The 16,546-nt window shown below is 39.4% G+C and overlaps 1 protein-coding gene across 1 annotated transcript in view; it reads left to right on the plus strand.

Annotated features, from left to right (window-relative positions):
- Positions 1–5,139, plus strand: part of abhd13 (abhydrolase domain containing 13) — a 35,999-nt gene extending 30,860 nt beyond the window's left edge. The window contains exon 2 of the mRNA XM_060826458.1: positions 1,782–5,139. Coding sequence (XP_060682441.1) covers positions 1,825–2,835 — 1,011 coding nt within the window. The 5' untranslated portion in view covers positions 1,782–1,824 and the 3' untranslated portion in view covers positions 2,836–5,139. The remainder of the gene's footprint in view (positions 1–1,781) is intronic.
- Positions 5,140–16,546: the final 11,407 nt, after the last annotated feature.

Raw genomic sequence — 16,546 nt, forward strand, 5'->3', positions numbered from 1 at the left:
AAGACTTCTTACCTCAAAACCAGGCAGCTTTTGGTTCTTCTATTTGGATCTTCCTGTGTCGTCTTTTCTTCTTAGAGATTCTCCTTCAAAGGCTACTGATCGAGAAAGGTACTTTTAAGAGAGCTATTTTTCAGGCAGTCTTTTACATGCTGGGGCTTGGCAGGTTCAATATTTCCCTGGTCTCATACCTCAGAGCATCGGATTGTGTCGTTGGCTTTTAAGAATGTCAATATACTCAATTCAAGCTTGATTGGAATTTGCTATTTTTTGGGGTATAATTTAAACTGATTGACCTAATTTGAATCTGTTCTTTGTCGTTTCCAGGCAACCAGCACATGTTATATTGTGTCTTATTGAGAACACTTGGTGCTGTCACTGCTAAGTTCTAACCCTCTTAAAAGATATAGTTCACCCACATCTTCATAACACAATGATGGCATTTATTTTGAGGGGACTTGAATATAAAAGCAGGGACTTATTTGAGGTTCTATAAGTCTCTAGTCAGACCACATTTGGACTATTGTCTGCAGTTTTGGGGCCCTATATCTCAGGAAGGATGTACTGTCCTTGGAGCGTGTTCAGGGGAGGTTTATGTGAATAGCCCCAGGAATGAAAAGCATTTGAAGACTCTAGGTCTATACTTGATGTAGGTGAAATGGATGAGGGGGCATCTAATTGAAACATACAGAATATTGAATGACCTGGACAGAATAGATGTTGGGAAGATGTTTCCATTGATAGGAGAGACTAGGACCCAAGGGCACAGCTTCAATACAAAGGGAAGACCTTTTAAGAATGGAGATAAGGAGAAACTTCTTCAGTCAGAGAGTGGTGAATCTTTGGAATTCTACAGAAAGCTGTGTAGACCAGGCCATTGAAAATATTTAAGACTGAGGGTCAAGGGTTACAGGGAGAAAATGAGAGAAGGGGGTTGAGAAACATACCAGCTGTGATTGAATGGCACAGCAGACTCAATGGGCTGAATGGCCTAATTTCTGCTCCTGTTTCTTATAGTTATATGGACTAAGTGGCATTGCCTCATTTGTGCAAAAATCCTGCAAGATATCATTGTGTTTTGTTAAATCCAGCCAACCAATACTTTGGAATTAAAGGCAATACCTGTGCTATGTTTTAAAAAAAACAAGAGTTTAAGCACGAATAGAAATGGGAAGAAGTTGCTATATGGTACATATTGCACACACTTTCTTCCTACTCGGTTCTTCATTGGGTCTAATTTAAACTTTCTCATGACATAAAATTGTCAATATAGTGCATTTGCTGTTGAAACATTGGAGCACTGATGTAGTAATATGGAGTTGCCTTTGTTTTGAAGTCTATTTGCTAAATTTAGCCCTCGGAAGGTGTAACATCCTGGATGGTGATACTTCCTGATTTACTAGCTAGATTTACTAGATTACTTAGTGTGGAAACAGGCCCTGATGTTATATCATTTATCTGATGCATACTTTCTTGAGTTTTCCTTTATTTTTTCAGATTTGAAAATGTTTGTTCTTCATTTCAAGCTGGTAATCTATACAAGTTGATGTAACAGCAACACTTTTTGAAGTAAACTCAAAGATTAATGATGTATGCTTGTTAATGAGCTAGGTGCTTTGGTTATTATTGAACAAAAAAATGCTTAGGGTTCATTTTGCAACATCCTCTGCTTTTTGAGTAGTATTAACAAGTTTTACCAGCTATAATTTCATTGTATCACGTTCTGATTCGTTGGAAGGATAATTGTGTGAATTGTCTGACTCATCTGTTTTTTTTATATGTAGAACCAATATACATAGAAGGCGAGTGCCTCTGAAAGAAACCACAATGGAAAAAACGTGGAAGTCATGGACATATGTCAGGAGGTGGCTGATTGCTTTGATCTCGTGGTCTTGGAGTTTATGCCGGATTTCTCTGCTGGCTTTGATTTTAACCTTTCACCTGTATGGAGGGATCCTTTTGCTTGTCTTGATATTTGCATCAGTGGCAGGTATTTTGTACAAGTTCCAAGACGTACTCCTCTACTTCCCAGAGCAACCACCCTCCTCACGTTTGTACATTCCCATACCTACTGGGATCCCACATGAGAACCTCTTTGTTAAAACCAAGGATGGAGTTCGACTCAATTTGATTCTGTTGAGGTACACTGGAGATAATGCATCATATTCACCAACCATAATTTATTTCCATGGAAATGCAGGTAATATTGGTCATAGGATCCAAAATGCTCTGTTGATGATGGTGAATCTGAAAGTTAATGTATTACTTGTAGATTATAGAGGATATGGCAGGAGTGATGGGGAACCGAGTGAAAACGGCCTTTACTTGGATTCGGAGGCTGTATTGGACTACGTCATGACGCGACCAGATCTTGATAAAACAAAAATAATCTTATTTGGTCGTTCGTTGGGTGGAGCAGTGGCTATTCATCTAGCCTCAGAGAACCCACATCGTATTTTTGCCATAGTTGTTGAGAACACATTTCTCAGTATCCCACATATGGCCAGCACTTTGTTCTCCTTCTTTCCCATGAGATATCTACCACTCTGGTGCTACAAGAACAAATTTCTGTCCTATAACAAGATTGCACAGTGCAGAATGCCTTCTCTTTTGATTTCTGGATTGTCAGACCAGTTAATTCCACCAGTTATGATGAAGCAACTTTGTGAACTGTCTACATCACGGACTAAAAGATTAGTAATATTTCCAGATGGAACTCACAATGACACTTGGCAGTGCCAGGGCTACTTTGCTGCTCTTGAACAATTCATCAGAGAGTTATTAAAAAGCAGTTCACACGAGGAAATAAAAACCACATCTAATGTAACAATAATATAACTTCTGTATTCTTATGTAACTTTTAAATCTGTAAACAAGTGAAAGACGAGCATTAACTTGCAAAGTCCTTATTTGCTATCTCATCACCAATTGTTGAACATTTTTACCTGTTTTATTGCATGGGAAAAAAGTATACTATATTTCATAAAGAGCTTTGGTGATCTGATCAGCTGAGTTCAATATTGTAAAGTAAAATTTATTTCTTTTGTGTGTGCAGTGTATCTGATTAATTTAACAATATCTCCTCCTGAATCCACATTTTATTTAAATTTTCTACGTACGAGCTGAATGTTGCAATTAAGTCCCATTACATGCGTCAGAATTGTCAGTATAGCGCACACGTTGTAGTTTTCAGTTTTCAAAAATAGTTGCATGTAGACTGTAAGCTGTAAACTTCAGGTCAGTTTATCCTGATCATTCATAGAATAACTTCATTTCAGGGCATTATTTTGATAAAATAAATTATAAAGTATTGAAAAATTATAGAATTGATTATGCGTTTTGAAATGTTATTTTTCATGAACTGTGTTACTGATTTTGTTTTTCTTTATGATTGGCCTATGTTCCAGTTCCTATGCTTTAGACCTCATTTAAAATCTGGTATTTGGAACTGTTGTTAAATTTCGCTACCTAATGTGAATAGTTTAAAAAGTTAATTTCTCTCTAACTTTTGAGTGGGCTAAATTGGTATGGATTCTTCTGGAACTAAATTGACAGACAACTGATACAGTTTAAAAAAAACATGACTAGTGAGATACACAATGATGCATAAATTATAAGTTGATAGCAAAAAGCCATTTTCTGTGTATTTGTTATTATAAGATTTATTCACTGTGTTAGACTTAGATGCAGACTTAATTGATATGCTTTTAAGCCATGTGTTTGTTTTAGCTTTGGATTAGTTCTGACATTCACAATATAAAGTGTCATTTTTCCCCTTGTTTCTGATTCTACACATTTGCTTTTTTTTTGTCAGCTACTCATTTCCTTCACCAAGATCCTACAATGGCCACAAAGGGCTTCATTACACAGAACCAAAGTACTAAGTACTGTACTATTTTTATACATTTAAAACTTCATTGAAACACTCAACCTTCTAAGAGATTAAATCCAGGAATTCTTGTTCAAAACTGCTATTCCATACAGCATCTGTGAAAAAATAGTATTATACAGCCAAATTGTGTGTTTTTAAATATATTGCATCTGGAACTTTACAAAAACAGGATGAAATCTTTCTTCTATTTTGTGTACCAATTCCAGTGAAATGATGTTCACTTGTGCAAAAATCTTGTAACGTGCAGAGTTTCTTGTCTTTAAAAAAAAATGCAAGTGAGAATTTCAGTCACAGCTTTGATAACACATGAACATTTAATTGTCAAGTTTCTCTGTTTTAAAGGGTGAGCTTTTTGATGCTGTTATCAAATAAAGACTTTGACCCTTACTTGCGTCCTACTCTGGGTAAAGTATGTCTAAGTCAAATGCATAATAAGCAAGTGTAAGTTGCGAAAAACTTTCCTGTTGATGAAAGTCTTTTGGAATGTGCTTTTGGTGCTGTCTAGTGAGAAACAAGGCATGCCTTTGCATTCATTTCTATTGTGATAACTGTTTAAAATGTACATTGTCTGTTTTTACATCTATATCTGTGTAACTGATAGCCATCAACCTCTGAATGATGTGAATTAGAAAACCTGATGAGATACAACATTTTCACTGTCGATCAGAAGTTTAACCTGCATCGTGCAATAATGTCCTTCAATTTCTGATCAGTTTAAAAAGTGTTATGATCAGTGAAGAAGAGTGATTTGAAGCCATTTCTCTGACTTGTAATGGCTATTTTCATTAAACACAGTTCAAAAGGCATCAACGAATTTTCAGTCAGTTACTACTGGATTGCTAAACTTAAATTATTTATCATTAGTACATGCAATGCAGGATACAAAATCCAATTTACTTTGAAAATTTCAGAATGGTTCTTCTCGTTCTGCAGAAGTATTTTTGTCCCAATAATAAATGTTTCTCAACTGATGCTCATAACTGTTCTCAAGCTTTCAGCTGGCCTGGTTTTTCATTCATATTTCTTTATCTCAGTTCTGCCAAGACACATTTCTCTATAAAAGTACACAAAAAGTTGTTGATCATGGCAATAACATCTTTAGTGTAGTGTAGAACCAAAAGAAATGGATTATTTGTGAAGTTTAGCAAAGCTTGAAGCCCATGCTTTTACCTGCCTAATTCTTGGCACAGCCTGTATTACAAAATTTTCTGATCCAGTACATTCATTAAATAAACCTTTTTGTCTTTGCATTTTAGTCTTGTGTTATTGTGTTGCTTACAGCAGTTTTATGAGAACTGTTTTTGTTATTTCCCATCCTTAATTCCTCTCGAAGATAGTGGTGTGCTGCCTTCTTGAACTTATTGTGGCCGTTGGATTGTAGGGGCACTCACAGTGCTTTTAGCTAGGGAATTCCTGGATTTTTGACCTCGTGTCAGCAAAAGAATATCAGTATAATTCCAAGTCAGAATGGGGTGTGACTTGCTGGTGCTGCAGCTCCCATCCATCAGCTGCCTCTGTGGTAAAGATTGTTGGTTTGGAAGATTCTGTCAAAGGAGCAGTGATGAATACAACTTTGCATCTTGTGGCTGGCTATGGACTGTTGCCAGCACCAGTAGTGAGGGCAGTGCATGTTAAAGGCAATGGAGTTGAGTGGGCTGCCTGAGTAATTAGATTACCTACAGTGTGGAAACAGGCCCTTCAGCCCATCTCTCCGAAGAGTAACCGACCCAGACTCCTTTTCCTCTGACTGCTGTACCTATGGGCAGTGTAACATGGCCAATTCACCAAACCTGCACATCTTTGGACTGTGGGAGGAAACTGGAGCACCCAGAGAAAACCCATGCAGGCACGGGGAAAATGTACAAACTCTGCACAGGCAGTTGCCCGACACTGGAATCAAACCCAAGCCCCTGGCACTGTAGTGCTAACCACTGAGCCACCATGCCGCTCCGTGTTGTTGAGTGGGAATGTTCCACCATATGCTTTGCTTGTCCCTTGCAGATGTTGCAGAGATACTGGGGAAACAGGGCATCAATACTTCCCCCAGAATTCCTCGTCTGAGATCAACTTTGTAGCTACAGCATTATCTTCATGCTGAGCTTTGCCATTGTGTGCTAATTAGGGCTGAAAGGTTTACTTTTGTATGAGAAGTGTGCTGGTGTATACTTTGACAAAGAGGATTTTATTACTCAACCAATTTCCAATCATCCTTTTTCATAATGCCGTTAAAAGTCCTTTCCTGAATATGTATGTTGTGGCTGTTTAAAAAGCTTTCTTCTTATAGTATGTTACCAGGATCAAAAAGTGACCAAATCTTGTCTATGAAATCATTGACCTAGCCTAATAACTAACTAACTTCACTGTGAAACAACCTCAAAACAATTTTTCCTATTAATTGTAAGAACTTGAATTGCAATTGAGTTCTGGAAGAGATGGCTGACGAGAATGGAGTGTCAGCAATCACTGGAGACAGGGTGCATGCCAGAGAATTGGAAAATGCCTAATGTAAAGCCCCTGTTTTTAAGGAGGGGGAAGCAAAAGACAGCAAACTGTAGTTTGGTTAGCCTGTCGTTATTAGGGTTTTACAGTCTGTTATTAAGAGTGAAATTACAGAGTACTTGGAAATGCGTGATAAAATAGGGCTGAGTCAAGGGGTCATGCCTGATATCTGTTAGAGTTCTTTGAGAAGCCAACCAGCAGGTTAGGCAATTTATTTGGATTTCCAGAAAATGACTGAAAAGGTGCAGGATAGGAAGCTGCTAAATAAGATAAGCGCCCATGTTGTAGAGCAAGGTACTGGCATGGATAGAGGATTGGCAGAAAGCAGACTTTTTCAGGATGGCACCTAGTGTTTAGTAGTTCTTCAGAGTCCATGTTAGAACCACAACGACTCACGTTTTACCTTAATAATCTGGACAAAAGAACTGATGGCATTGATGCTAAGTTTGCAGATGATATAAGATAGGTGAGGGGGCAGGTAGTGTTGAGGAAGTAGGGAGGCTGCAGAAGGACTTGGGAAGGCTAAGAGAGTGGGACAATTTTCAGAAATCTTTAGGGTGTAGGTTTGCTCGCTGCGCTGTAGGTTTGACATCCAGACGTTTCATTACCTGACTAGGTAATATCATCAGTGGTGACCTCCAAGTGAAGCGAAGCTGTTGGCTCCTGCTTTCTATTTATATGTTTATCCTGGATGGGGTTCCTGGAGTTAATGGTGATGTCCATCAACCTGAGCTACAAACCTTTCAGAAATCTGAAGTACAAATATGGTTGGGAGTCTTTGTTCAGGATTCTTAAGATTCTGTTGGCAGTTGGGAAGGCAAATGCAAGGTTAGCATTCATCTCAAGGGCTAGAAAGCGAGAGCAGAGACGTATTGGTGAAGCTGTGTAAGGTCCTGGTCAGACCGCATTTGGAATATAGCGTGGTTTTGGGCCCACTGTCAAAGGAAGGATGTGCTGTCCTTGGAAGAGATCCAGAGGAGGGTTACAAGAACGATCCCAGGAAGAGCTTGTCATATAAGGAGGGATGGAGGACTCTGGGACTGTACTTAATGGAATTTAGAAGGATGGGTTGAGGTGGGGGGGATCTAATTGAAGCTTACAGAATATTAAGAGACCTGAATGGATTAGAATAGATTAGATTACTTAGTGTGGAAACAGGCCCTTCGGCCCAACAAGTCCTCACCGACCTGCCGAAGCGCAACCCACCCAAACCCCTACATTTACCCCTTACCTAACACTACGGACAGTTTAGCATGGCCAATTCACCTGACCCGCACATCTTTGCACTCTGGGAGGAAACCGGAGCACCCGGAGGAAACCCACGCAGACGCGGGGAGAATGTGCAAACTCCACACAGTCAGTCGCCTGAGTTGGGAATTGAACCCGGGTCTCTGGCACTGTGAGGCAGCAGTGCTAACCACTGTGCCACAGTGCCGCCCACGGTGTGGGCGCAGAGTGGACACTGAGAAGATATTTCCACTGGTACGAGAGACTAGGATGCAAAGGCACAGTCTGAGTGAAGGGTTGACCCTTTAGAATTGAGATGAGGAGTAATGTCTTCAGCCAGAAGGTGGTGAATCTGTGGAACTCATTGCCACAGCAGCCTGTGGAGGCCAAGTCATTGAGTGTCTTTAAGACAGAGATAGCTTCTTGATTGGTAAAGGGGTCAAGGCTTATGCAAAAAAGGCAGGAGAATGGTGTTGAGAAACGTATCAGTCGTAATTGAGCAGACTCGATGGGCCAAATTGCCTAATTCTCCTATGGTCTGATAATTTTGATAAATTTTGTGCACAGCTGAAGGAAGCATCAATAAAAATAGTTATCCAATCAAGGAAGCAAAAGCTCCAAAATTAGGTGGTATTTTTGTTATTGCTGTAGCTTACTGACTTTGACCTTGGAATTGGAATTAAGTTCGCGTGACCATGAAATTCATCGTGAAGAATCTGCCGTTTCTGAGCAGGATCTTACCTTAAAAAACCAAAGCTGGTAAACAAGATTCTCACAGGGCATTGCAATAAAGTCTCACCCCCTTTTGGCATTAAAACAAGTATTAAAACAAAGCAGTTATATAAACGAAATGTAACTTAGAACATAGAAAGATACAGCGCAGTACAGGCCCTTCGGCCCTCGATGTTGCGCCGACCGAATCCTACCTAACCTACACTAGCCCAATAACTTCCAATGCCCGCTTAAATGACCATAAAGAAGGAGAGTTCACCACTGCTACTGGCAGAGCATTCCATGAACTCTCAACCCGCTGTGTAAAGAATCTACCCCTAACATCTGTCCTATACCTACCACCCCTTAATTTAAAGCTGTGTCCCCTTGTAACACCTGACTCCATTAGCGGTAAAAGGTTCTCAGTGTCGACCCTATCTAAACCCCTAATCATCTTATACACCTCTATCAAATCTCCCCTAAACCTTCTCTTCTCCAATGAGAACAGCCCCGAGTGCCTCAGCCTTTCCTCATAAGATTTTCCTACCATTCCAGGCAACATCCTGGTAAACCTCCTCTGCACTCGTTCCAATGCCTCCACATCCTTCCTATAGTATGGCGACCAAAACTGCGCACAATACTCCAGATGAGGCCGCACCAGAGTCTTATACAGTTGCAACATGACCTCAGGACTCCGGAACTCAATTCCTCTACCAATAAAGCCCAGTACACCATATGCCTTCCTCACAGCACTATTTACCTGGGTGGCAACTTTCAGAGATCTGTGTACATGGACACCAAGATCCCTCTGCTCATCCACACTACCAAGTCGCCTACCATTAGCCCAGTAATCCATCTTCTTGTTACTCCTACCAAAGTGAATGACTTCACACTTAGCTACATTGAATTCCATTTGCCACATTTCTGCCCAGCTCTGCAACTTATCTATATCCCGCTGTAACCTACCACTTCCTTCCTCACTATCCACAACTCCACCGACTTTTGTGTCATCCGCAAACTTGCTTACCCAGCTTTCAAGCCCTTCCTCTAGATCATTTATAAAGATAACAAAAAGCAATGGTCCCAAAACAGATCCTTGTGGTACACCGCTAGTAACTGCACTCCAAGATGAACATAGTCCATCAACTACTACCCTCTGTCTCCTTCCAGCCAGCCAATTCCTAATCCAAACCTCTAATGTATCCTCAATGCCATACCTCCGTAGTTTTAGCATTAGCTTACCATGGGGAACCTTATCGAACGCCTTACTAAAATCCATATACACAACATCTACTGCTTTACCCTCGTCCACTTCCTTAGTCACTTTCTCAAAGAACTCAATTAGGTTTGTGAGGCACGACCTGCCCTTCACAAAACCATGCTGGCTATCCTTGATCACGTTATTCCTATCCAGATGTTCATAAATCTTATCCCTTACCATTCTCTCTAAGACTTTGCCCACCACTGAAGTCAGACTCACTGGCCTATAGTTACTAGGGCTATCCCTACTCCCTTTCTTGAACAAGGGGACCACATTCGCTATCCTCCAGTCCTCTGGTACTATTCCCGTTGACAATGACGACATAAAAATCCAGGCCAATGGCTTGGATATATCTTTTATATTTGTGTCGATGTGAGTGGATCTAGGACCAGAGGGCATAATCCCAGTTTTGGGGCGCTAATTAGGACAGGAATGAGGAATTTCTTTTTCATTTATTCACTGGATGAGTGCGTTGCTAGCTAGGCATACATCTAATTGCCTGCATAACAATTACGAGTCAACTGCATTGTTATAATTCTGAATTCATGTGTAGGCCTGACAAGATAAGGATGGCAGTTTCCTTCCTCTGATTGAGCCCATACTGATCCTCTGAAGAGCATCTCACCCAAGCCTACCCTATCCTTATAACCCTGCATTTTCCATGGCTAATCCACCAAGCCTGCATATTCCTGGACACTCTGCGCAATTTAGCATGGCCAATCTATCCAATCTGCACTGTGGGTGGAAACTGAAGAACCTGGCAGAAACCCAGGCAGGCACAGGAAGAAAATGCAAACTTCACACAGTCACCCAAGGGTGGTATTAAACCTGAGTCCCTGATGCTGTAATGATGGGTGTGAGAAAACCAGATTCCACAGGTACACAATTTTACTTTCCCCTGACAATTAATAATGGATTCCTGGTCATCATTAGACTCTTAATTCCAGCCTTTTGTAAAAATAAGTCATCACGTCATCAGCTTTGGTGGGATTTAAGCCCAAATCCCCAGAACATTACGTGGGTCTCTGGATTAAAACCCCAGTGATAATACCACTAGGCTGTTGCCTCACCTTCTGTCATCCAGCAGTGAAGCTGTGGAGTTCTTTACCATAGAGCCCCATGGAGACTGGGTTGTTAAAATAGATTTAAGGTTGAGATTAGTGATTAAAAATTTGTCAATCAAGGATTTTCAGAAAAAGGCAGGAAAGTGAAGATGAGGATTATCAGACCAGCCATGAACTTGTTGAATGACAGAGCAGAGTTAATGGGCCAAATGGCTTATTTATGCTCCTACGTGTTGTGATCGTAATGGTATTTTGATTCCCTTGCAATAAATGATAACATTGCATTTCCTTTACTAGTTACTTACGTGAGGGTGCAGAAATTCCTCTCTATCTCAGAGCTCTGCAATACCTCGCCATTTCAATCTTATGTTTTTATTCTTCCCATTGAAATGGACTGTTTCACATTTTCCCACTGTACTGCATTTTCCAAGCTTTGTCTATTCACTTAATCTGCCTTGTAGTCTCATGTATGCTTCACAACTTCTCTTCCTACCCATCTTTGTGTCATCAGTAAATTTGGCACCCATCTTTAATTTCTTCATTCACATCATTTACATGAATTGAAAATAGTTGCGGCGCCACATTACTTGTGACATGTTGACAACTTGTAAAAGGCCTGTCTCTGCCTACTCTCTGGCTGACTTAACAAAAAAGCAATTTTCTGTTCACGGAAATATGGTAACCCTTGCACCATATTTGTTTTTTACAATAATTTTCATATGACACTTAATAAATCCATTCTGGAAAGCCAAATGCTATACATCATCTGGTTTTGCTTTATTCAAAGCACACATCACTTGCTCAAAGAGCTTCAACAGATTAGTTCAACATTATTTCCCTTTCACTAAATCATGCTGTTTCTGTATGATTATCTTGAACCTGTATAAATGCTATAATTAATTTAATAATATCTTCTAATATTTTTCTGACATTTGAAACTAGTTGACCAGTAGGGGTGACATGTTGCCTCTCAGCATCAGGGACTCAGGTTTAATACCACCCTTGGGTGACTCTGTGAAGTTTGCATGTTCTTCCTGCGTCTGCCTGGGTTTCTGCCAGGTGCTTCAGTTTCCACCCACAGTCCAAAGATGTGTATGTTGGATTGGCCATGCTAAATTGTGTATAATGTCCAGGAATATGCAGGCTTGATGGATTAGCCATGGAAAATGCAGTGTTATAAGGATAGGGTAGGCTTGGGTGAGATGCTGTTCAGAGGATCAGTGTGGACTCAATGGCCTGTTTCCACTCTGTAGGGATTCTGTGAGTTTCCTGCTTTCTATCTCCCTTTTTGAATGAAAAAGTTACATTTGCTATCTTCCAATGTAATGGAACCATTGCTGAATCAAGGGAGTTTTTTGAAAAATTTAATCAATACATCTCAGTTGTCACTTCTTTTAAGTCTCTAGTTGCAGTTCATCAGGAACAGGATGTGTGTCAGTGCACATCTCAAAATTCACTCAATACCACTCTGGTGATTGTATATTTTTTCCTGAGTTCCTTCGTTACTTCTATTTATAGTTGCTTCTGGAATGTTGTTTATATCCTTTTAAAGTGAATACTTATCCAAAATAACTGTTCATTTGATCTGGCCATCTCTTTTTAATTTCCATTATCAATTCTCCAGATTGATTTTCTGTTGGATCAATGCTTCAATTCTTTTTATAAATAAATAAACTTTTATTCCCTGTTTTTTATATTTATGGCTGGTTTTCTCAGGCTTCAATTTTTCCTTCATTAAATTTTTAGTCATTCTTTGTTTATTAAATGCTGTTCAGTCTTCTGACCTACCACTAGTCTTTGTGCAATGTTATGCTTTTCTTTAAGTTTCACACAATCTTTAACCTATTTAGTTAGTTGTCAGTATCTGGTGAAGCTGCAAACTTTCCAAATACCCCGAAGTACAAACTAAAATCAAAACGTCTCTGAAATTAAATGATTCAGAATAACCTCCACAAACTTACTAGGATCAACTAACTATCTACTAAGGCAAATTAATAGAGTGAAAATGAGCCTATAACTTATCTGCTTCTAAACCCTGCTTTCCAAAAGCAAAATCAAGTTTTACCAAGCAAAAATTGACCCATAGAAAGAATGTTAATCTTTCTAGGTCAAATTAGTGCTTGCTAACTATTGTATTGTCCCCAACACCTTACTGGTATGGGCTTCACAGCTAGAAACAAGCAATTACCTTGATGACCTCCCATAATTTCATTTCTCTGTGCAGATTGTTCAAGCAGCCATGCAATTAGAGTTAACTTTAAGGCACAGCAGTCTGCTAAAACTGCAAGTTATGGTAGGTGTCCACAATTGTAAAAGCTGTTCTTCCATAAACAAAGCTTTGCACTGACAACTGTTTTTTCATCACCCGGGATAAATGTAAAAACCTCTTCCCCATTTCAAGCCAGCCACTTGCAATGTCTCAAACAAAAAGCAAGAACAAGGCATGCCCATATAATAACACATTGACACTTGTCATTTTCACCTCTAGAAATTGCATGAACTAATACTTTTCTCTGAAACCCACAGACTGGAAACGTTAATTCTCTCTCTCCATAGAGACTGTCAGAGCTGCTGAGAATGTCCAGTTTTTAAAAAAAAAATTATGGCAACACTTCTGGTGGGGAAACACATTGGTTTTGGTGATAGATTCAGGGAACATCAACATCATATACTCTTATTGGTCACTTTTGAGGGGCAATAACTACTTTGACTGAATTCTCCATGAAAGAAATGAGGCAATGATGTCCATTTTGTTCGTCTTGATATTGAATATGTTATAATAAATATAAGACTAAACCCATTATGTATAAGTGAAACAGAGGAGAATGAAGTATCCTTTTAGAGTCATAGAGATGTACAACACTGAAAAAGATCCTTTGATCCAACTCATTCATGCCAACCGGATATTCTAAATTAATTTAGTCCTATTTGCAAGCATTGGGCCTATATCCTTAAGCCCCTTCTTATTAATGTACCCATTCAGATGCATTTTAACTATTGTTATTGTACCGGCCTCCATCACCACCTCCAGTACCTCCTTCCATACACCCTCTGTGTGAAAACCTGCCCCTGAGGGCCTTTTAAATCTTTCTCTCTCACCTTTTAAACCTATTGCATCCAGTTGAGGAAAATACCTTGACTATTCACTTTTGACATGCACTGATAATTTTATATACCTCTATAAGGTCATCCCTCAGCCTCTGACGCTCCAGCAAAAATAGCCCCAGTCTATTGAGCCTCCCTCAAAAGCTCAAATCCTCCAACCTTGGCAACATCTTTATAAATCTTTTCTGAATCCTTTCAAGTTTCATACCATCTTTCCTCTAGCAAGGAGACCAGAATTGAATGCAGTTTTCTCAAATTGGCCTAACCAATGTCTTGATAAACAATTTGTCAATAACCCACCTCCAATATTTTCCCCTCAGGCTGAAGATTATCGAAAAGCAAGTTAAAAGCTCTCTGCTAGAGCATGCTGAAATAATGAAAGAAAATGAGCTATCACTTGCTCAAGAAAGGTTAGTTTTTAAAAAAAGGGTTTAGAACATGTATGACAAGGACTTATGGCAATCAGTGAATTTTCTTTTGGTGATATATATCTTAGTCATATTTGACGGGGAGGAGTATTTCAAAGGAGGTGGAGTCTACTCATTAGAATTGATTTTTGTTTTTCTCCACAGTGACCAATTATGCTTGCACGGTATTCATTTTTAGTTTGAGTGTGATGTGCCATTTGCTCATCATGTGTGCCTCCATAGTTGGAAAAAGTCAGAAGTTGCAGCTCATGCAAATAGGAAAAGTAATATAAGTTAATGTTTTGTTGCGTTTGGGATATTGCACAATTTTAGCTGAAAAGTGAAATTTTGGGTAAAGATGAGAATGTTACAACGCGAGGATTTCGATGCACAAATCAGATGTTTTGTTTACTCTGCCTTCATCCTCATGTTGGCAGCTGTTCTGTCAGCTTACATTGCAGCAGTTAGTCTACACCATGTTATTGTGCTGAAAAAAGAAATCTCATCCATCAGACAGAAATTGGCAACACAAGTTTCAACTAAATCACTAGGAAGCGTTAAGTGACCTAGGATCTGTCGACCAACTGGAGCACTTCAATAAATCAGGTACTCTTCTTGCAATTGAATACACTAGATTACAGCAGTTGCAGAGCACTAAACTTGTTTTTATCTAAATAACTTGTTTTAATAATCAGCTTAATGAGTTTCTTTGGAAAAGACTGCATCAAAGGGAAAAATGGCAAGAAGACAAAACGCAACTTAGAGGAAGGTCACTCCCTGAACAAGGTTTGTTTGTAAAACAGAACTTTTAATTTCTTTCAATTACATATAGTTTTCCCAAGTATAATTTGTGTTAGTCCTTTAAAAATAAGGGCATGGATATGTTGCCACGTGTTATTTGTTTGCATATGTCTAGTCACGATATTAATTTGGAATCTTAGCATCACATTATAATATTATTTAGAACTTGTCCCAACTCAGACTCCAGCAATATGAGACCACCTGAGGGAATTTCTTACTCTTACATTTGACACCAAATAGAGTAGCGTGTACGCTGTCATTTTAAAAAGTTCTAAAGATTGTGCTGAGAATTTTTGAAAGTCAATTGAGGTTAGTTATTTTTGAGAATGTGTGAAATGCTCTTGTTAGTGTTGTCAAAAAAAGTTGAATTGTATTTATGGAGCAAAGCATGGACTTAGACAATACAAGTAAGTGTTGTTCATCTAGTGGGAAGCTGTGCCTGGAGTCTGAGGAGATAAAGGAAGTGCAAAATGAATTTTTTTGGTCAGTATTCACACTGGAAAAAGACAATATTGTCAAGAATACTGAGATACTGGCTACTAGATTAGATGGGATTGACTTTAGCAAGGAAGAGGTGTTAGCAATTCTGAAAAGTGTTTAAAATAGATACATCTTCTGGGCCTGATGGATTTATCCAAAGGTTCTCTGGGAAGGCAGAGAGAGCCTTTGGCTTTGATCTTTATGTCGTCATTGTCTACAGGAATAGTGCCAGAAGGCTGGAGGATAGCAAATGTTGTCTCCTTGTTCAAGAAGGGGAGTAGAAACAACCCTGGTAATTACAGACAAGTGAGAATTTCTTCGGTTGTGGGTAAAGTGTTGGAAATGACTGTAAGAGATGGGGTTTATAATCATCTAGAGAGGAATAAGTTGATTAGGGGTAGTCAATACCCGTTTTGTGAAGGGTAGGTCATTACAGACCTTGTTGAGTTCATTGAGATGGTGACCAAACAGGTGGTTGAGGGCAAGTTGGTTGATGTGGTGTAAATGGATTTCAGTAAAGCATTTGATAAAGTTCCCCACATTAGACTATTACATAAAATACAGAGGCATGGGATTGAAGGTGATTTAGCAATTTGGATCAGAAATTGGTTAGCTGAAAGAAGACAAAGGGTGGTGGTTGATAGGAAATATTCACCCTGGAGTTCAGTTACTAGTGGTGTACCGCAAGGTTCTGTTTTGGGTCCACTGCTGTTTGTCATTTTTATAAATGATGTAGATGAGGGTATAGAAAGCTGGGTTAGTAAATTTGTGGGTGACACTAAGTGGTGGAGTTCTGGATAGTGTTGAAGGACGTTGCAGATTACAGAGGGACATAGATAAGCTGCAGAGTTGGGCTGAGAGGTGGCAAATGGAGGTTAATGTGGAAAAGTGTGAGGGATTCACTTTGGAAGGTGCAACAGGAATGAAGTATACTGAGCGAATGGTATGATTCTTGGTAGTGTAGATGAGCAGAGAGATCTGTGTCCATGTCCATGTACATAGATCCATGAAAGTTGCCACCCAGGTTGATGGGGTTGTTAAGAAGGCACATAGTGTGTTAGCTTTTATTGGTTCAGAGATTGAGGTTCAGAGTCATGAGGTC

The sequence above is a fragment of the Hemiscyllium ocellatum genome, chromosome 6 (assembly GCF_020745735.1).
Source record: "Hemiscyllium ocellatum isolate sHemOce1 chromosome 6, sHemOce1.pat.X.cur, whole genome shotgun sequence".
Taxonomy (NCBI): Eukaryota; Metazoa; Chordata; class Chondrichthyes; order Orectolobiformes; family Hemiscylliidae; genus Hemiscyllium; species Hemiscyllium ocellatum.